The following is a 22,660-nucleotide window of genomic DNA, read 5'->3' on the forward strand; positions in this document are numbered from 1 at the left end:
GCTGAGTCACACATAAGCACAATAAAAAGACTTTCAGAAATATAGCTTTCGGCTAGTAACATCTTCATAATTAGACACCCCCCCCCCCCCCCCCAACACACACACACACACACACACACACACACACACACACACACACACACACACACACACACACGTGACTGCAGTCTCAGGCAACTAAGGCCACACTGCAAGCAGAAGCAACATTGCATGATGGGAGTGGCGACTTGGTGAGGGGAAAGGGGGAGGCTGGGGCGGGGAGGAGGAGGGATAGTAGGGTAGGGGTGGCAGACAGTGACGTGCTGTTGGGGAGCGTGCAGAGACAAGATGGAAAGAGGGCAGGGCAGCTATGTGCAGCCAGGAGGTTAGACGAAGGGCAGTGGAGAAGTGAGGAGGGGCATAGCAGAAAAGAAGGACATTTCTGTGTCCTATCCACTATCCTTCCCACCCCTCCCACAGTGGTATTCCGCTGTCCACCAAACCTACACAATATACTCGTCCATTCCTACATAACCGTGCCACAGGGGAGTGTTATGGGACCATTGCTTTTCACAATATATATAAATGACCTAGTAGATAGTGTCGGAAGTTCCATGCGGCTTTTCGCGGATGATGCTGTAGTATATAGAGAAGTTGCAGCATTAGAAAATTGTAGCGAAATGCAGGAAGATCTGCAGCGGATAGGCACTTGGTGCAGGGAGTGGCAACTGACCCTAAACATAGACAAATGTAATGTATTGCGAATACATAGAAAGAAGGATCCTTTATTGTATGATTATATGATAGCGGAACAAACACTGGTAGCAGTTACTTCTGTAAAATATCTGGGAGTATGCGTGCGGAACGATTTGAAGTGGAATGATCATATAAAATTAATTGTTGGTAAGGCGGGTACCAGGTTGAGATTCCTTGGGAGAGTGCTTAGAAAATGTAGTCCATCAACAAAGGAGATGGCTTACAAAACACTCGTTCGACCTATACTTGAGTATTGCTCATCAGTGTGGGATCCGTACCAGATCGGTCTGACGGAGGAGATAGAGAAGATCCAAAGAAGAGCGGCGCGTTTCGTCACAGGGTTATTTGGTAACCGTGATAGCGTTACGGAGATGTTTAATAAACTCAAGTGGCAGACTCTGCAAGAGAGGCGCTCTGCATCGCGGTGTAGCTTGCTCGCCAGGTTTCGAGAGGGTGCGTTTCTGGATGAGGTATCGAATATATTGCTTCCCCCTACTTATACCTCCTGAGGAGATCACGAATGTAAAATTAGAGAGATTAGAGCGCGCACGGAGGCTTTCAGACAGTCGTTCTTCCCGCGAACCATACGCGACTGGAACAGGAAAGGGAGGTAATGACAGTGGCACGTAAAGTGCCCTCCGCCACACACCGTTGGGTGGCTTGCGGAGTATAAATGTAGATGTAGATGTAGATGTAGAACCCCTGCTCCCAGCCCCTTACCTCATGGCTCATAACCCTGTAATAGACCAAGATGCAAGACCTGCCCCATACATCCTCCCACCACCACCTATTCCAGTCTGGTCACAGTCATCATCTATCCCATCAAAGGCAGGGCTACCTGTGAAACCAGTCATGTGATCTACAAGCTAAGCTGCAACCACTGTGTTGCATTCTATATGGGCATGACAACCAACATGCTCTGTCCGCATGAATGGCCACTGACAAACTATGGCCAAGAAACAAGTGGACCACCCAGTTGCTGAACACACTGCCAAACATGACATACTTCATTTCAATGACTGCTTCACAGCCTATGCCATATGGATCCTCCCCACCAACACCAGCTTTTCTGAACTGCACAGGTGGGAACTTTACTTGCAATATATCCTACGTTCCTGTAATCCTCCTGGCCTCAACCTTTGTTAGTTATTGTCCTCTCCATCCAGCCCCTTCTCTGTTCCCAGTCCAGCTCTACACAGCCCTCATTCCATCATCACAATCAGTCTTTTTACTTCTCTCCTTTTTCCCTATCTAACCCCCCCCCCCCCCCCCCCCAACCTCACTGCTGCACTCCATCCAACCTCCTGACTGCACATAGCTGCCCTACCCTCTCTCCACCTTGTCCCTGCACTCTACCCAACTGCATGTCACAGTCCGCCACCACTACCCCACTATCCCTCCCCCGCTCCAGCCTCCTCCTTATCTCCAGTCGCCACTCCCATTACACACCGATGCTGCTGCTCGCAGTGTGGCCTCAGTTGCCTGAGACTCCAGTCATGTGTATGAGTTGCATTTGCGTGAGTGTGTATGTGTGCATCTGTTGTCTAATTCTGACAAAGGCCTTACTGGCCTAAAGCTATATTTGTGACAGTCTTTTTTATTGTGCCTATCTGCAACTCAGCATCTATGCTATATGGTGAGTAGCAACTTTCCTTTTCATAACACTGTTACTTCTCATTGAAGTAGCTCTTCAACTGGCCTCACAAGGGCTGAGTGCATCCCACTTGCCAACTGCACTCAGCAGACCCAGATGGTCACCCATCCAAGTGTAAGCCAAGCCTAAAAGTGCTTAACTTTGGTGATCGGACAGGAACCTGTGTTACCACTGCAGCAAGGCCATTGACAAATTGTATGGGTTATATTACACGATAATGTAACTGATATTAAACTTAGGTTTAGGGTAAGCCTGAGTCCTGCTCTAATACACCACAATTTACTACATAGATGGAACCTTGCAATTTTCCTATCACTTTTCCCACCTTAAATTTCTCTGCACAAAATTTACACCTTGCCTACCAATTCTGACAACATTCCAGAAGACTAAAATGGAAAAATCTATGGAACATAAACTCAATGAGTCCTGAACTGAGTGGCTATCATAGGTTGATAAAACACTACACATGTATTTTCTGATTATGATGGCACGGCAGAAACTCAAGTCCCTGGAGGTCGCATAATGACTGATGTGTAGTGCAAACACATTTCCTTACCAATTATTTCTATTAGGAGCAGATGAAAAGAAGAAACACAAGCATATTACTCAAAAATACCTACATTGAATGAGGAAATGCTATTTTCTTTAATATTGCCTCAATGGTATCAGTGTCAGTCTTTACTGGACAACACATATAAAAGAGAGTTATGGAGACAATCCCAGATCCCACGAATCATCATTTCCTATGTTTCTGCTCCCTTGCCCTGCTCTGAATGGGGGCTGAGCAAGTTACAAGCTTCTGGGTGAACAGCCTCTTTGTCAGCATACTGATATACTGCTTCTTAATTCAGCTTCAGAAGAAAGAATGCACAATTTTAAGAGCTTAAGAAATGATCTTTAGTACAGGGTTATTACAAATGATTGAAGCGATTTCACAGCTCTACAGTAACTTTATTATTTGAGATATTTTCACAATGCTATGCACACACATACAAAAACTCAAAAAGTATTTTTAGTCATTCACAAATGTTTGATATGTGCCCCTTTAGTGATTCGGCAGACATCAAGCCGATAATCAAGTTCCTCCCACACTCGGCGCAGCATGTCCCCACATCAATGAGTTCGAAAGCATCGTTGATGCTAGCTCGCAGTTCTGGCACGTTTCTTGGTAGAGGAGGTTTAAACACTGAATCTTTCACATAACCCCACAGAAAGAAATCGCATGGGGTTAAGTTGGGAGAGTGTGGAGGCCATGACATGAATTGCTGATCATGATCTCCACCACGACCGATCCATCGGTTTTCCAATCTCCTGTTTAAGAAATGCCGAACATCATGATGGAAGTGCGGTGGAGCACCATCCTGTTGAAAGATAAAGTCGGCGCTGTCGGTCTCCAGTTGTGGCATGAGCCACGCATGAAACTTGCCCGCACGCGTTCAACCGTTTCTTCGCTCACTGCAGGCCGACCCATTGATTTCCCCTTACAGCGGCATCCAGAAGCTTTAAACTGTGCATACCATCGCCGAATGGAGTTAGCAGTTGGTGGATCTTTGTTAAACTTCGTCCTGAAGTGTCGTTGCACTGTTATGACTGACTGATGTGAGTGGATTTCAAGCACGACATACGCTTTCTCGGCTCCTGTCGCCATTTTGTCTCACTGCGCTCTCGAGCACTCTGGCAGCAGAAACCTGAAGTGCGGCTTCAGCCGGACAAAACTTTATGAGTTTTTCTACGTATCTGTAGTGTGTCGTGACCATATGCCAATGAATGGAGCTACAGTGAATTTATGAAATCGCTTCAATCATTTGTAATAGCCCTGTACTTAGTATGTCTAACAGTTACACCAAGTCGTTTGTTCCATCTTGTGAAGTACAATTTTAATATCTATTGTTGTTCACACTCAGTTTCTTCTTACAACATTCTTATAGAAGAAAAGGGGGAAAAAAAGCTGTTTAATTTTGGGGATATTCAATATTTAATTTCCCTTTAGTGTTATCATTACTTACTCCAATCCACAAACTGTTCTCGGTTCATGGCTGCCTGTGAGGAAAAAGAAAGAAAGAGACATGGTATTCATTTCAAATGTTTTTCCATCACTATACAAAAAAATATTGTAGTAATTGAATGAAAGCACAAAACTCACTTAGCATGATTAAGAGAAACACTCATTCAGCAACCTACAGTTAAGCAAATGGTTCATAAAACTCCTATAAAAGTCTGAACAGCACCATGAAAATAGTTAACGGTAAGAACATGGCACTCACGCATATATGGTAGACAAAACACATTGTTCAAGTTTTCTTACATGGATTGCTTTCAGTTATTGGAGAAATTTTATTCAATAGGCACAAAATAAAACTAGAAAATTGTAAAGATGGTCTCTCAAAGTTATTAAACTTTTTGGTCATATGCCCCACAGATACCAAGGATGTGGCAATAACTTCAGAACAAAATGGCTGTACACATTAACTTTTTTATAGTGAAGTTAAAGGATATTTTTATAATTTCTACATACAATATAATTATGATACATGGCACTCCACATAATAAACTGTGGACCAAACAACATGCCTGTAAGTCTTATCACCTAATAAAAAACATTTCAGCAATGAAACTGTTCTGATAAATACATAGTTTCTAAAATCACATAAAATGGACAGCATAACACAAAAGCACAAATGACTTATCTTTTCTAACAAAGGAACTTCATACAAACAGTAATGACCCACAATGATTGAAGTATGTATATGGTCAGCTGAAGAATGCAGCAAGAATAAGGTCCTGACATACTTTCCCTGTATCATACATTTCCCTCTCGACTGTTCAAAAGATCACACAGTACTCTCATCTTATGAAAAAATAGAAATATGAAAGGTGCATATAAGTTACTAAATGGCAAATTCAAACTGAGAAAGAGAAGTAACAGTATGAAAGAAGAAGGGGAAACTACTTACCAACTGCAAATACTGGAACAGTCAACTTAAGAACCAACAGAACAAGTAACAAGTGTTTAGTTTTTGGAACTGTTGTTCAGCCTGATGAATAATTATTTCATCTTTGGAGGCCATACTTATGAACGATATAGGGTACATCCAAGACAATGAAGATCTCTGTGTCCCTGTTGCTAATCCCTGCATGGGTCACAGATTAAGGCCTGTGTTTATCAGTTTCTGATATGGTCCAGAACTAGATGAAACCTTTGCTATCATAAATGGATGAAACATTTGCTATATCAACTAATGTTGAGTCAGGAAAATCAAGTCAGGAAAATCAAGATACCCCCTGATTCTAAACAGTACCATAACTGATTATCTGGAGTATAAAGTGATATTTCTTCAGGATTTTTTAATATTAATGTTTTGTTAAGTCTTGGGGGAGGGGTGGGGTGTGGCGGGGAGCGGCAGTGATGTATCTTCACTCAGGACATACACAATTTCAGACAGTGCACATCCATACATTTCACAGGCTCGTTTGAATGGGCCACCTCAGTCAGCCACCCTGGCGCACTCTAGTCATCCGCCAAAGAGCAGCATTATTTAAGCGATCGCTAACGAGAGCTAGACCTTTTCTTTACGCTGTATGACTGTCGTCCAGTCAAAGTTTTCAGTGCTATGCACAATCTGTATCTTATGTGTTGCTCTATAAAGTACTATGTTCTGTACATCATGTTTGTTCTTGCTATAGCAGGGGGCACCTGTGCACTACTGTTCACACACAGCACAAGAATACAACAATAGACTGATTCAGTCATTGTCATTCCTTCCATATTCAGAATGTTCTCACTGTGAAGTACACACCTTATCTCATGAATAATTCCACTTACAGCAAGTACCCATTTGGGTACACATCCAACCCCATGAATAATATCACTTACTTCAAGAATCCATTTGAATATGCACACAAATATATTTCTGTGATTAACTTGGTTCAATCCAATCTCAGACATTCCACAAACACAGGAGAGGGATAATTCTTCTATAACACATTATTCTACCCGACTGTTATATATTAACAGTTCCAATGCTGCCTGCCTAACCTGCCATTCAGTGCACAATGTAAAGCTGAATACTTCTATTTAGTGTAACATAGTCCTATAATGTTATTTCTTGTATTATTTCTTTGGTCAGTCCTTGAGAAGAACAGCTGTTTAAAACTTGTAGGAAACAGTACACAGAATTTCCATTGGTTTTACACTGTACTTTTTCCTCGGGTGAAGTACTCTGATGAAAAATTGCAACATTAGTTTCATCCCAACTAACGTTTCTTTTTATGTGTCTATTTCCTACTATTTTATTACAATCAATATTGTTCTGCACTAGTCCATTTCATAATAACAATGATCTATGCATAAACACAAAACTTCCAGAAAAACGGCACTAAGTAAATACAGTTTTATACACACTGCCTGACCGAAAAAACAGGAGCTCCCACAAGGAGAGGAGGAGCCAAAATGAAACTTCACAGGCTGAGAGGGTATGTGATGTGACTGGAATGATTACAAAATTGAATCCAATTCACAAATAACTTGGCATTATGAGCCTACTTACCAGTATGACATTGCACCCCCTTTGATGAATGACGAGGGATGATACACAATTTTTGCAGGGAATCCATTACTTGCTATCAGATGGCAGGTGGAGATGTGGAGGTGTTATCATGTGCTTCGTGCACAATTATGATGAGTCTCCCTTGTGGTGGTCAGATGTGGTAGATCAGAACTTTGACAACAAGTGTGAGTGCCCTCATGTTCCCATTCAATCTAACATCAGGCTATCACACCTGAATGCCCCACAAATCTGGATATTGCACAATTTGACTAACTGGCAAAATGGAGACCCACAATGAGACCCCTTTCAAACTCTGTCAGGTACTTATAATGCTGCCTCACATGAGTGCATGGCATATCTGTGTTCTTCACAGGGCTTACTCAACATACTGTTCTCCCCCCTTATACACCTCACCAGACTTGGTAACAACACTAAACATAAAGAATACTAATGTACTCTGGTGGCCATTCAACCTGTCCTAGAGAACTGCAACTATAAGCATTTACATATCCACCAGTGGTGTGTATGTACAAAGTGACAATGACATCTTACTATGTTTTCTAAATGTATCACTGTTTTTGTCAAGCAGTGTAGATTGCTCAACAAATAAATGAATTTATTTCCAGTATTAAGACAACACATTTACACTGAGAAAACTGTGGCTGGGTTAAGTCACAACATGCACCAATGGTAGCTTCTACAACATATGCCATGACTCTGATTAGAAAAGATTATGGATCTCCTCACATGAGGACAGAAGAAGTAGCATTTTGTGATTTACAAGCACATCTTTTGTCCTGCAGCCCAAACCCTCCATGAAAAATCCAGTGACTTTCAGTTTTTTATGTGAGAATGTGTAGGGCACTTTTGGTGAGTTATGTTGAGCAAACACAGCTCTCAAAACACCACAAGGCTCAATATCTTAATCTCTGAGGTAAGCAGATGATGAATCTCACAGTATGCTGTGCACATTAAAATTTAATTGTTGCAGACATAAGCACAGGTGGCAGTCTTCCCTGTGCACATTAATGTTCCATCTTTAGCAGTAAGAATCTTTCCTACCTTTTCATTTTGTTATGGAAATTGACAGTTACAGTGTGGCACTATCTGACAGAATTTCTTTGGCTGTTGTATTCCACAGGGTATACTGTATATCATTAATTATAGATGATTGGCTAGTTTAGTACATAAAACACTGTTTATCCTCCTTTTAGTAACATGCTGAGATGAAGTACTAGATAGCACAAAGTTTTACATAGTGGCCACAGGTGTTGTCAACCCCCCCCCCCCCCCCCCCCCGCCCCCTCCCCCCCTGGATGTGGTCACGGGCATAGAACTGTTATATCTTTGCATTTGCATTTACAGCTGCACATACTGATGACTGTCCTGAAATGAGGGACATCCTACCCAAGATCCTTCCCACCCCTCCTAAGATGGTGTTCCATTGCCCACCCAACCTCCACAACATTGTAGTCCATCCTACCCTACTCCCAATCTCAGCCCCTTGCCACAGGGATCATATCCCTGTGGAAGAACCAGGTGAGAGATCTGCCCCCTGTCAAAGGCTTGTTCTATTCCATCATAGGCTGAGCCACCTGTGAAAGCAGCCATGTCATATACCAGGTCTGCTGCAATCATTGCACAGCTTTTTATATTGGTATGACTACCAACCACCTATTGACATCAACATTGACATCTACATCTAGATCTACTTCTACATCCATGCCCTGCAAGAGGGTGCCTTGTACCAGTACTAGTCATTTCCTTTTCTGTTCCAATCACAAATAGTGCAAGGGAAAAATGACTGTCTCTAAGCCTCTGTATGAGACATAATCTCTCTAACCTTATATTCATGGTCCTTATGCAAAATCTACGTTAACGGGAGTTTGAAGGGCAGGTATACAAACAAATCTGCAGCACAGCCGTGGGCAATCACATGACACCCTCCTAGGCCAACCTGTTTATGGGCTATCTAGAGGAAATCTTCCTAGCCTCACAAAACCCCAGACACCTGGTATGGTTCAGGTTCAGGTTAACAGATGATATCTTCATGATCTGGACTCAGTAGCAAGACACCCTATCCTCAATCCTTCACAACCTCAAAACTTTACTTCTCATTTACTTCACCTGATCCTCCTCAACCCAGTGTGCAATGTTTCTGGACACTGATGGGTTCATCCACACCTCTGACTACATTAAACCCACCAACCAACAACAGTAGTTGCATTCTGATAGCTGCCATCCCTTCCACACCAAAAAATCCCTGTCATACAGCCTGGGCACCCAGAGACAGCATATTTGCATTGACAAGAACTCCCTCACTAAGTATGCTCAAGGTCTCACAAAGGCCTTCATAGCAGGCACTGTGCCCCAAACATAAGACTGTAAACAGGTTACCTGTGTTATATACCCACACACCCCCAATCCCGCCATCACCTCCAATAACCAGCTACAAAGGAGCGTCCCCTCCATCACCCAGTACCACACTGTACAGGACCAACTGAAACACATACTTCATCTGGACTTTATCTATCATCATGCCCTGAAATAAACATCCTACCAAAGATCCTTCCCATCCCTCCTAAAGTGTTGTTCCATCACCCATCCAACCTCCACAACAAACTAGTCCATCTCTATGCCACTCCCAATCCCAGTCCTTTGCCACAGGGATCATATGGCAGACCCAGGTGCAAGATCTAGCCAACATACCTACGCAGCACTTCTTATTCCAGTCCTGTTACAAGCTCATCCTGCCCATCACAGGCTGGGCCACCTGTGAATGCAGCAGTGTTATATATCAGCTCTGCTGCAATCATTGCATACCTTTTTAGATTGTTATGACTACCAACCAGCTGTCTACCGGAATCAATGGCTACTGCCAAACTGTGGCAAATAGCAGTACAGCTCACCCTGTGGCTCAACATACAGCTTAACATAACATCCTTGATTTTAATGGCTGCTTCATAGCCTAGGCCATCTGGCTCCTCCCTTCCACTGCAAGCTTTTCTGAACTGCACTTAGTGTGTAAACGTCTTTTCGTTGTGCCTGTCTAACTCAACATGTCATCTTTATGGTGAGTAGCGCTCTATCCTTCTCTTACACTTACACTTACACACACACACACACACACACACACACACACACACACACACACACACACATTGTCAAATTTTTTTACTATACACATGTGGTTCTAAAACTTAGCAGGCCTTTTGCATTTTTAATCAAAGGATATGCCTGATCAATATTTTCTTTTTCAATTTTTACTTCTCCAAACAGACAGGGCTTTCCCTACTCCAAATATGATGATTACCAGAAGAATTAACAAGAACTCATAGAGATTAACAGCTGGCCGCGGTGGTCTAGCGGTTCCAGGCGCTCAGTCCGGAACCGCGCGACTGCTGCGGTCGCAGGTTCGAATCCTGCCTCGGGCATGGATGTGTGTGGTGTCCTTAGGTTAGTTAGGTTTAAGTAGTTCTAAGTTCTAGGGGACTGATGACCACAGATGTTAAGTCCCATAGTGCTCAGAGCCATTTGAAGAGATGAACATGACACCCTTACTTCATGGGCAGTCTGTCTGTACTTTCCATACAGTGTGTAATCTTCATATGACAACATGGTATGACACTGGCATTTGAAACACACTATTGGATTCAGCACAGCAGATAGCAGGAGACAGGTAAAGCCTGTTTTAATGAATTTTGGAATACCAGGGTGGTGAATGCCAACCCAAATTCTGTCTTCTGAAGCTCCAGTATGTCACTTTTCTGTTATATTAATGACATCAACTCTCTTCTGTTCTTACTTTTCAGGTCTCCTATTACCTGGTAGTCTCCCACATATTTCGTAATTAAGTGTGTTGGGCAAGTCTGTCAGAACTGGGGCCTCTCTAAGAAATTTTGCATTTAAATGCAACATGGAATGATTTCGGAGGAAAGATTGGGGGGGGGGGGGGGGGGGGGGGCATCTTTTGAAGTATTGCGCTAATCATTAATTTTTCACTAATTTTAGTGATCCTGCATCATCCTGCAAGGCTGACTTTCTCTCCCCTTTTTTTAAAGAGTTATTAGGACTCATGAATGCCCTACAAGGAGCTAGGAAAAAAAGTAATCTCAGTGAGGGGCCCATGAGCATAAGCACATCTAATACAACCATAGGGCTGCAAGTGCTCAAACACTTACCCACTATGAAGTGTTTCGCCTCTGTGCCCATTCATATCGCACTGTTCACCTCAACGTAAGGTTACAGTTTTATTTGCTAGATATATTCAACCAACCACACGTTAGGTCATGATTTCCATTCTTCTAAATACACAATGTTCCATCACAGTGTCTAGTGGTGGTCACTGAAGCACACGAAGATCTTAATGACATGGAGGACTCGTGTTACCCAAACCAAAACCCAGCCATTAAATGTTGAGTTCCCAGAAGTGCTCAACATTTAATATGACACAGAGGTCAGGTGGAAGCTGCAGATGCAGGGAGCAATATCTTCCATAAGTATTATTGTCCATGACAGCAGGGACTCAGATATCGCTCTCAACACTCCTCAAAACTCAGATCTCTATCATTCACGTGTACTTAATGCACATCAGTTTCTTCTACATCTAAGTGTTCTTCCACTAATGTACACCACACTCAGATATTAATAAGCACCAGTTTACTGTTTCCCTATTCCAAACGCAGATTTTACCACTGACTTAAGACTTGGCTGCAAAACTGAAACAGGAGTACAGTGGGGTATAGCACATTCTGCCAGTGCATGTTCTCTAAAGGGCTCTATGGTTGCTGAACTTTGATGTTTATTTGCCTAATTTACCAGATATTATAATCTCCAAAAGAATTATACCACCTTTGCTCACTTCTGTAGTCCTGTGAATAGCTTGGTTGGTTGGTTAGTTTAAAAGAGGGGAGAAGGGACCAAACTAGGAGGTCAATGGTCCCTTGTTCCTAATAAAACAGTGCTGCAAGTGTGAAAATAAAACAGACAAGACAAATAACAAAAAATGGAAAGAAAGGAAAAACCACAAGAACGAAAGAAAGGCAATGAACACTAAAAGGAACAAAGGAGGAGAAGAAAACAACAGAGGCGCAAGAAACAAGAGAGTAAAACAAGAAAGCAGATTACAGTAGCTTGCCGACCACAAGAATAAAAAAGGAAAAGCCAGCCACTCCGCAACACATTAAAACCTCCACCCTAAAAGCACTAGGGTGGAGGACACAGAAAGACAAAGGACATGCACTAAAACTTACATCAAATGATAAAACCCACCCTCATGAATAAAACGCAGAACTAAATCAACCATTGTAGCGTTGTCAGATAAAAGTAGAGGCAACAAGTCCAATAACCTATGCTTTCGTTGCTGGGCAGTCAAGGGGGACAGTGCACCAGAATATGGACCACTGTCAAACGGGCGCCACACCGACACTGAGGTGGGTCTTCACAGCACAAGAGGTAACTGTGGGTCACCCAAGCATAGCCAATGCGAAGCCGGCAGAGGACAACTGATTTTCTGCAAGAGGCCTACATGGAAAACTTCTACACATTCGTAGTCTCCTTAATGACACGCAGTTTGTTGTGTGTACTGTAATGCCATTCTATCTCCCAAAGCTGAAAAAACCTGCGGCATATGTCAGAACGCAGGTCAGGTTCAGAGATGACCATCTCCAGAGGTGGTTTCCGTGTAACCTGTTCGGCCAGCCTGTCTGAAAGTTCGTTGAAAGGGATGCCGACGTGTCCTGGGGTCCACACAAACACCACTGAATGACGGGACCGGTCCAGGGCATGGATGGACTCCTGGATGGATGGCGAGGGTAGCACTGATTGATAGCTAGTAGGCTGCTCAAGGAGACAGTACACAGAAGAAACGATTCCTTGGAGCATGAACGGATATCCAGAAGTGCATGAGATATGGCCACCAGCTCTGCAGTGAATACACTGCAGCCATCGGCCAAGGAATGCTGTTCAATATGGCGTCTGTGGACAAAGGCATAGCCAACATTATCATCAGCCATTGAGCCATTGAGCCACCAGTGTAAAAAAACTTCAGAGCCCCGGAACACTTCAAGAATCAAAGGAAGTGACAGTGGAGGGCTCCAATGTTAACAGAGTCCTTAGGGCCACGTAAAAAGTTACAGGCGAAGCTTCAGTCTACAGCTACACCATGGAGGTGTACGTGAATTGACCTTGAGGAGAGGTGGTACAGTCAAGGACTCCAGTTCAGACAGAAGCAATCGCACGTGAACCACAATTGTTAGCGCTGACCTGGGCCAACTATACGGGAGGTGAACTGCCGAGGTTGGGAAAAGAAGACTGTAATTAGGATGCTCAGGAGAGCTATTAATGTGTGCAACATAACTGGCGAGCAGTTGTGCATGTCTGATCTTCAATAGACGGACTCCAGCCTCCACCAGTACGCTTGTCACCGGACTCATCCTAAAAGCTCCTGTCGCTAGTCTTAACTGCGCAATGGTGCGATGGGTCAAGCAAACGCAATGCTGAAGGCGCCGCTGAACCATAAATAACACACCCACAGTCAAGGCGGGATTGAACGAGTGCTCTGTAGAGCTGCAGCAGCATGGAGCGATCTGCACCCCAGGTGGTGTTGCTAAGGCAGCGGAGGGTATTGAGGTGCTGCCAACACTTCCATTTAAACTGACGGAGATGTGGAAGCCAAGTCAAACTAGCATCGAAAACCAAACCTAAGAATTGATAGGTCTCAACTATACTGAGTCGATCATCATTAAGGTAAAGTGCTGGTTCCCGATGAGCAGCACGGCATTGACAGAAATGCATGACACACATCTTCATGGCAGAAAACTGGAAGCCATGGGCTACAGCCCATGACTGCACCATGCGGATGGTTCCCTGTAGGCGACACTCAGCAACACCAGTACTGGAGTAGCCATATGAAATGCAGAAGTCATCTGCATACAGCTGCTGATAGACCATTAACGGTCACTAAAAATAGAGAGACACTCAATAGAGAGCCCTGTTAGACCCCATTCTCCTAGATATGGGAGGAAGTATGGGAGGCACCAACTTGGACACAGAAAGTACGGAGTGATAGGAAATTTTGGATAAAAATCGGGAGTGGGCTCCGGAGACCCCACTCATACATTGTGGCAAGGATATGATGTCACCGGGTCACGTCGTATGCCACCATGTGTTGGCATCTGGAAAAGGCAGTTCAGATGGCAGACTTGAGGGACACAATATTATCAGTGGTAGAGCAACCCTGACAGAAGCCGCCCTGGCATGGAGCCAGTAGGCCACCTGACTCCAGGACGCAACCCAACCGCCAACACACCATACATTCCACCAGCTTAAAAAGAACATTGGCGAGGCTGAGAGGCCGATAGCTATCCGCATGAAGTGGGTTTTCACCAGGTTTGAGCACTCGAATAATGGTGCTCTCCTGCCATTGCAATGGAAAGACTCCATCACACCACATCTGGTTGAAGATGACGAGATGTCACTTGTAGTCAGATGAGAGGTGTTTAATCATCTGACTGTGGATCCCATCTGACCCAGGAGCCATGTCAGGGCAATGTGCAAGGGCACTGAGGAGCTCCCACTCCATACATGGGTCGTTATCAGATTCACTGTGGCGTGTAGTGAAAGAGAGGACTTTCCCTTCCTGCCACCGTTTGAGAGTGCGAAAGGCTGGGGGTAATTCTCCAATGCAGAGGCTCCAGCATAGTGCTCGGCAATCACGTTTGCGTTGGTAGATAACACACCATTTATGGTAACACTGGGAACACACGTTGGGGTCTGCTACCCTAAAATGTGTTCGATCTTTGCCCAGACTTGGGAAGCTGACATGAGGCACTCGATGGTGGAGACTTATCTCTCCCAACACTCCTGCTGCCATCGTTTGCTAAGTTGCTGAATGCGGGCACGGAGCCGTTTAAAGGCTATGAGGTGCTCCAGGGAAGGGTGTCAGTTATGCCGCTGTAGAGCTTGCCTACACTCCTTAATTGCCTCAGAGACTTCCGTCAACCACCGAGGGACTGCCTTATGCCAGGGGCACCCTGAAGAGCGAGGGATCACATTTTCCGCCACAGAAACAATTTTTGTAATTACGTGCTCAACCACCACATCGATGATCCCGTGTGGGGGAGATGCAACAGTGACAGCAGAGGTGAGAGTTTCCCAGTCCACCTTGTTTAAAGCTCATCAGGGCAGGCATCTGTGGGCATGACACCAGGGCAGTGAGAGGAAGATGGGGAAGTGGTCACTACCACACAGGTCATCATGTTACCCTCCGCCACACACCGTCAGGTGGCTTGCGGAGTATGGATGTAGATGTAGATGTAGATGTAGATGTGCTCTCTGGTGGATAGATGGGAGAAGTCCTGGGCTGCAAATTGATAAACCAATGGCCGAGTAACTACAATGAGCCAAACTGAAATATGTGGCGGCCCTAGTATTTAAGAGGCAGAGGTCGAACTGAGACAGTAAAGTTTCTACATCACTGCCTTGGAGAGTAAAAACTGGTACCACCACACAAGGGGTTATGGGTGTTAAAATCTCCCAAAAGTAGGAAAGGGTTAGGGAGTTGGTCAATATCTGCAGCTAATACATTCAAGGGTACTGACCCATCTGGAAGAAGAATACATTTCAGAAAGTTATTTCCTACGTCATACTTACCCTGACAGCCACAGCATCAAGAGGGGTTTGAAGGAGCACAGTGTCACTACATACTGAGTTTAGGACATAAAAGCAAACTCCACCTGACAATCAATTATAGTCGCTACAGTTCCTGTAATATCCCTTATAGCCACAGAGGGCAGGGGTCCGCATTGCCAGGAACCAGGTTTCCTGGAGGGCAATGAAGATAGCAGGTGTAAAGCTTAACAGTTGCTGTAGCTCAGTCAGGGGGTGGAAAAAATTGCGGCAATTCCACTGGAGAATGACATCGTGAGACTGGGAAGACATGGAACGTTCCCTGAGGCAGTTTACACCTCAAGGTCACCTGCTGCTACCGACTTTTTGCCTGAGCAGTCTATATCCATTGTGTCTGAGGGTCTGGCGAGATCTAGGTCCTCAGCAGACGCCAGAATCTCCACCCCATCCTCTGACACAGAGCTTGTTGGTAGCGGTGGTATGGGTGCCACCGCAATTTCCTTGGTCTTAGAGGCCTTCTTTTTGGATTTCTTTCGTTGTTCCTTGGGTTTCCCTGGCTGGGAGGATTTCACTGGCTCAGACTCCGGGACTGAGGATGAACGTGAAGCCCTCCGACCAGCAGCTTATGAGCTCTTCAGCCACTGGTGGGTGTCATCTTTCCCACTAGCAGAAACCTGGGAAGGGAGTGACCCAAGGGACCCCTTCCTAGTGAGAGAAGCTGAAGAAGACTTATACTTCTGTGGCTTAGAAGTGGGGATGGACATCCCCGATGGTTGGGGGTAGGTGTTGCTCCCTAAGCTTGTGGTGTGGGAGCAACAGGGAGGGAAGTGGCCCCCACCATCAAGGGGGCAGATGTAGTCTTCCGGCTCTGAGAGGTGACTGGGGATAGCGGAGCTGATGGTGCCAGAACTGTTGTAGCGGTGGCATAAGACAATGTCATACATACAGGATGCAGGCGTTCAAATTTTGTCGTAGCCTCAATGTAGGTCAGTTGGTCCAGGGTCTTGTACTTCACGATTTTCCTTTCCTTCAGGAGAATCCTGCAGTCTGGCGAGCAAGGCGAATGGCGCTCTCCGCAGCTGACAGAGATGGGAGGCGAAGCACATGGAGTATTAGGATGTGATGGGCGTCCGCAATCGCGACATGTGACGCTGGAAGTACAGCAGGAAGACACATGGCCGAACTTCCAGCACTTAAAGCACTGCATCGGGGGGAGAGATATAGGGCTTCACATTACAGTGGTAGACCATCACCTTGACCTCCTTGGGCAACCTATCCCCCTCGAAGGTGAAGATGAAGGCACCGGTGGCAACCTGATTATCCCTCGGACCCTGGTGGACATGTCGGACAAACTGTACACCTCACCGTTCTAAATTGGAGCGCAGCTCATCATCAGACTGCAAAAGATGGTCCCTGTGAAATATGATACAATGAACCATATTTAAGCTCTTATGGGGCATGATGGTTACAGAAACATCCGCCAGCTTTTCACAAGCGAGCAACGTCCGTGACTGGGCAGATAATATTGTTTTGATCAAGACTGACCCAGATCTCATTTCGGACAATCCCTCCACCTCCCAAAACTTGTCCTCTAAATGCTGAACAAAGAACTGAGGCTTCATCGTCGTGAAAGATTTCCCATCAGCTCTCAAACATACAAGGTACCAGGGCGAATAAGATCCGCTGCCACCCCTAGCCTGATGTTCTTCCTATGGTGTGTCCATGGAGGGGAATGATTTGGGGTCACACTTCTGTGCACTGAATTGAGCTCATGAACGCTTAGAGACAGCTGGTGTTTCACCACCAACATGAGATGATGGACTACGCTTCAGCACGCATCATCCGCCCTGATGCCACCCACTCCGACCAGGGGCCCTCCCCATGGGTGCCACCCAGCCACAGCAAAGGCCACCAGGCAGGATAGCCATTGCCGGGAGTCCCAATGCCCCAGGGGGATGGGAACCTACTCCTTGGCATACGTGGGGAGTTAATGGCAGCAGAGTGATCCCTGTGTGGTCAGGGGGCACAACCAACATGGCACATGGCAGCCCCACCACAACGGACTGGCTGGCGTGCTGGGTATCTGGCGTAACCAAGCAAACAAGTCCATTATCATCGTCAGTGTAGAAAACGATACTACACAGTTGATGGAAAAATACGCACCCAGGAGGGTGACCTCGAACAACAGTTGGAGAATGAACAGAAGTGCAGATCCACGTCAATGAAGGATGCGATAGGTCTCAGCGCATGATGGACACGGTGCACCATGTAAGATGCCTTTCCCCAATTGGCTCGCTCTTCAGGAACATTTTGAAAAATGGAGGTCAAACTCTACAGGGGGACTCTTTTGACAGGCACGAATACCTCGGGCCTATTCTTACCCCCTGACCCGCAAGGGGCTATTGTGAATATTCCAAGCAACTAACCCTGGTAACTGGATGTATTGTTTCAGGGACACTTAACAGAACTTAAATTGATGAAGAACCTTACTGTATTAACATGTGGAGAGAAAGTGAGAAATACCTTAACTTTTAGGCAGAGTGTTGCTGTGCAGTTTTGAGAAGCACCTTTGATAAGTTTCCATGGAACAATGTTTAAAGGAAATGCAAAATAGAAACCACAGTAAAGAAATAAAGTTTGTTTCTAACATGATGGCTCTTTAATTTAGATAGCTGGAGTTTTTGTCTTAATTATGTACTCTCTTGTAATACATTCCGCTTACTATGTACTGTCACCAAAAAACGATTAAGTGAAAACTGCAGTATACTAACAGATGACAACAGTGCACCAATCACTTATAAGAAAATCATTGTATATTATGTCTGTCTCCTTTGTGACTACAGCTTCTGCTTTTAAGCAAAATCCAAACTCAAAGTCAGATTTATCAGAGATGTACACCAACTACAGACAGACTCTGAAAACAGGTATGTTTTAGCAATATGTACCAGTTACAATCTTCCCAAAGCAGTTAAATATTTTTTTAACAAATATTTTCATTCACCTATGAAAATATACAGAATATATAACTTACCGATTTCCGTACTGCTTGTGGTTTTCTCATCCTCCGAACTTGATGATTCATCCCAATTATTACCTGGAAGAAATCACACCCATTTATTCAGTTACTACAGATGATAGCTACCACTGAATATGTGTAGGACTACCGTCAAACTTTCCAGAACAAATATCAAGAATCAAAAACCTTTGTAAATGAATCAAGAAAACAATTCAGTTAAAAAATACATTTTCAGCATAAACTGGAATCCACAGAATCAAAGATCAAATTGTGAAACAAAAACTGCTTACATGATGCACAAACTTGTAAATCCTAACAAGTAGTGCATTCAGTGTATAACAATAGCTGTCAGATTAACTGGAATTCAAATTCAAATCATATCTGCTCAACAACTCCATCTACTCCAAAGAAGAGTTACTCAATGTGCAACACTATTGTGTGTGTTTCATTCATATTCAGCCTGACAAAAAAAAGTGAAGCACCAACAGAGGGAGGAAGAAACAGAACCAAACATCACAGGTTGAGAGGGTATATAATGTTATTTCAGTGATTACAAAATTGAGTCAAAATTTAAACAGAACTTGACAGCATGAGCCCACTTATCAGTATGATGTTGCAACCGCCTCTGCGGTTGAATTCTAGTGTGCAGAAAAAGAAACCGTTGTGAAAATCCATGAACATTTGTGTGCAGTGTATGATGATGCTGCGGTTCATAGGAGTACAGTTGGGTGTTGGGTAAAGAAAGTTACAGCCTCAGGAAATGCTGAAACAGAGCTCCTTGATCAGCCATGCTCAGATCATCCTGTCACAGACAATGCTCCAGACATACTGAATCGTGCGGATGCCATTATTCATGCCAACTGGCCCATCAAAACTCGACAATTGGCTCTACAGTTGTCGGTCAGCATTGGAAGTGCATCTGGAATGATCAAGACACTCAGATATTCAGAGATGTGCTAATGAAGGGTTCCATGAATGCTCACAGTGGACCACAAGATTCAAAGAAAAGCCACTTGATCTGAATTATTGGAGTGTTTTGAGATCAACAGAGAGACCTTTCTGTCACTGATCATTACAGGGGACATGCAGTGAAAACAAGGCTACACCTACAGGGCAAGAGCTTTTATCAGCAGGGAATACATGCTCTTCCACAACGTTGGTGTACGGCCATAGAACATGATGGAGACTATGTAGAAAAAGAGGACAGGGACAAGACATACTGATGTATGAGAGAAAAATGTGGGCCATTACTTATTGAACAACTTTCTTATTACGGTTTCTTCTAGTTCCATTCACATCTGGAGAATGGGAAAAATGTTTGCTTATATGTATCTGTGTGTGCCGTCATTAGTTTAATCTTGGTTTCACTGTCTTTACGGGAGTGAGATATAATGGGTTGCTGTATATTTCTAGATTCCACACGTGCTCTGCTGGTTCTTGAAACTGCAGGTAGGCTCTCATGGGATAGTTGGCATCCATCTTCAAGCCTTTGCCACTTCTGGCTTTACAGTGTACCTTTGATTCTGTCCCCTGGGTCTAAGAAACCTCTGACCATTTGTGTTTTTTGGTATGGGTCCCATATACACTTGAGCAGTATTCTAAGGTGATTTTCACAATTGTTTCCTGAGCAATCTCCTTTCTAGACTAACTGCATTTTCTCAGTATCCTACCAACAAACCGAAGCCTGGCACCTGCTTCCTCCACAACTGAACCCATATGAAAATTCCATTTCATATTTCTTCAAGTTGTATGGGTTGACCGATTCCCATTGTGACTCAGTGATATTTTACTAACAGGATATTACATTTTTGCATTTAGTGAAGTGCAAAAGTTTACATTCCTGAACTTTTAAAGCAAGTTGTTCATCTATGCACCACTTTGAAATCTTCTCAATATATGACTGCATACCATATTTGTGCAAATTTTCTCAGACAGTACTTCTTTACAGATAACCACATCAGCAACAAAAAGTCTGAGGTTACTATTAATATTTTCTGCCAGGTCATTAACATACAACATTAACAGCAAGGGTTCCAACATACTTCTCTGGGGCATGCCTAAAGCTGCTTATACATCTATCAGTGCCCCAACTTTCTGTGCAATGAGAACTCAATAATACAGCCCTGGATCTGCAATTTTTAATTTTCTGCTTATTCTCCTAATTTGTTTACATACTGCAAGTACTGTAATAATTAACAAGTGATACAAGAAATAATGTTCTTATTCCCACTCAAGCAAAACAGTCTAAATGGCAATATGTAGCATGGCAAGAATTTTTGCTAAGGTCGGTGAGAGGCTGCTGTCAGGTGCAACAACCTGTGCGAGGCTCCTCATACACATGCACAGATTTAGTACATGTGGTGTAGCTACAATATGCACACAGTAGAAATGTTCGAGGCTGTATTTTGATATTTCTCGTGTGCAAGGGGGAAACACAGGTGGGTAGGGGATGGGGGCTGAAGAACCTGAACAAATGAGATTAAAAGCATGGTGGATTAAGACAACTGTGGAACTACCACATCTAATTCTCCTCAATAATTAACTATTACCTACCATATCTTTAAACATGTCACTGCAAACATGGCATATCGCTGGGACACTGGGAACTATCACATGCAATCAACTGGAAAAACTCAACCAGAATGGCTCTAAACCAGTAGCAGTAGCAGCCATAACCATTGCTGATAAGCCATAGCAAGTTAGACTACACAATTTAAAAGAATTACGCTGTTAGCTACTGTAATTACAACAAAGAAAGGATAGCAATTTAAAATTTTTTACTTATTCTGTATACACAGTATAGTGGAAAGTGTTGTGGTATAGACATAGACAGAGTACTGCAGGGACAAGCAAATTTGGGACATGGTATTCCAATTACTGCCCTGAAGTCATGGAGCTGATGACACAGCTGACCTGCAATGTGCCCCACACATTATGTCAGTTGGTGATGCATTCCTCCACCACCAGACAGCCAATCATCAGGGCATTATTTATACCCACTGATGAAGCCACAAGACAGATTCAATGTGGCGACCATAACTAGATGGCTGCTGTGCAGCTTTAAACTCCAGCATATGTTGGACAGCTGTCATCATCATCATCATCATCATCATCATCATCATCATCATCATCGCCCACCTTCATACTGCTACCTCCGCACGGCCACAGCTGGCTGTGCTAAGCACAGTTGCGTTGGCCTGTAACAAGAATACTGCACTAGCTTAAACTGGTGCTACTAAGCACTGTGTAAGCATACTGCCTCCCACAATGTGCATGACCTTCAGGCATGTCCACCACTGGCACACTGACATGAAGATGCCATGGATTGATTCCAGGCAGTGTTACCAGACAAGAGTGTGCACCTGTATCTCCCCTATAGCTTGTTGCAACAATAGAGTTTTTAAGCAGCCCACTGCACCCACAATACCCAGATGGGAGAGGCAAATGTTATCCTGACAAACAAGAAGAATGGCTCCTCTAGTGCCCACACCCCAGGTCTCTACAAGTGGTGTCAGAAACAAGATTGGAGGGAGTGTTACCATCATTGTCAATACTGTCAAGAGTAAGTAGCAGCATGTATGTTCTATAACTACTCATGAGTTCCTTGTATATGTTGTTTCTGGATTTGTGTCCATCCTCTTCCCTCTGTCCTCTAGAAATACCATACTTAAATCTGGAATAGATATGGTTGTGGTACCGGCCTGCATTGACACCCATGTAGACTACACCAGGTACTAAAAAGGTTGTTTCAGCATGGGTCGATACCTGGTACCTCAGAACCACTTGTGCTATTGATCTATAAGTGTTAAAATTTCATGTACTCCATGTGCACTGTTGCAACAATGGATCTTGAGTGAATTTGAAACGTCTAAAAGGGTGTACTAACTTTTTCTTTCCAACAGTGTATTTTGGGTTAGTCGAACATCTACCCTGTCCTCTGGAATTTTATCATCTTCCCAACTTTCATTTAACCTTATCTGATTGCAGCTTTCAGGACCCTCATTACACTGGACACTCAGATTATTAAGTTTTCAAAGTAAAGGTAAACCCTCATTTTCCAAATATCAGCTGTCAGATGTG

At 44.0% G+C, this 22,660-nt stretch overlaps 1 protein-coding gene across 1 annotated transcript in view; it reads right to left on the minus strand.

The window, feature by feature from the left end:
• Positions 1 to 22,660, minus strand: part of LOC124556617 (caspase activity and apoptosis inhibitor 1-like) — a 211,202-nt gene that overhangs the window by 54,081 nt on the left and 134,461 nt on the right. Inside the window, exons 5-6 of the mRNA XM_047130584.1 lie at positions 18,596 to 18,658; positions 4,396 to 4,429 (exon numbers count right to left, since the gene is read on the minus strand). Coding sequence (XP_046986540.1) covers positions 4,396 to 4,429; positions 18,596 to 18,658 — 97 coding nt within the window. The remainder of the gene's footprint in view (positions 1 to 4,395; positions 4,430 to 18,595; positions 18,659 to 22,660) is intronic.

The sequence above is a fragment of the Schistocerca americana genome, chromosome X (assembly GCF_021461395.2).
Source record: "Schistocerca americana isolate TAMUIC-IGC-003095 chromosome X, iqSchAmer2.1, whole genome shotgun sequence".
In the NCBI taxonomy this organism is placed as follows: domain Eukaryota; kingdom Metazoa; phylum Arthropoda; class Insecta; order Orthoptera; family Acrididae; genus Schistocerca; species Schistocerca americana.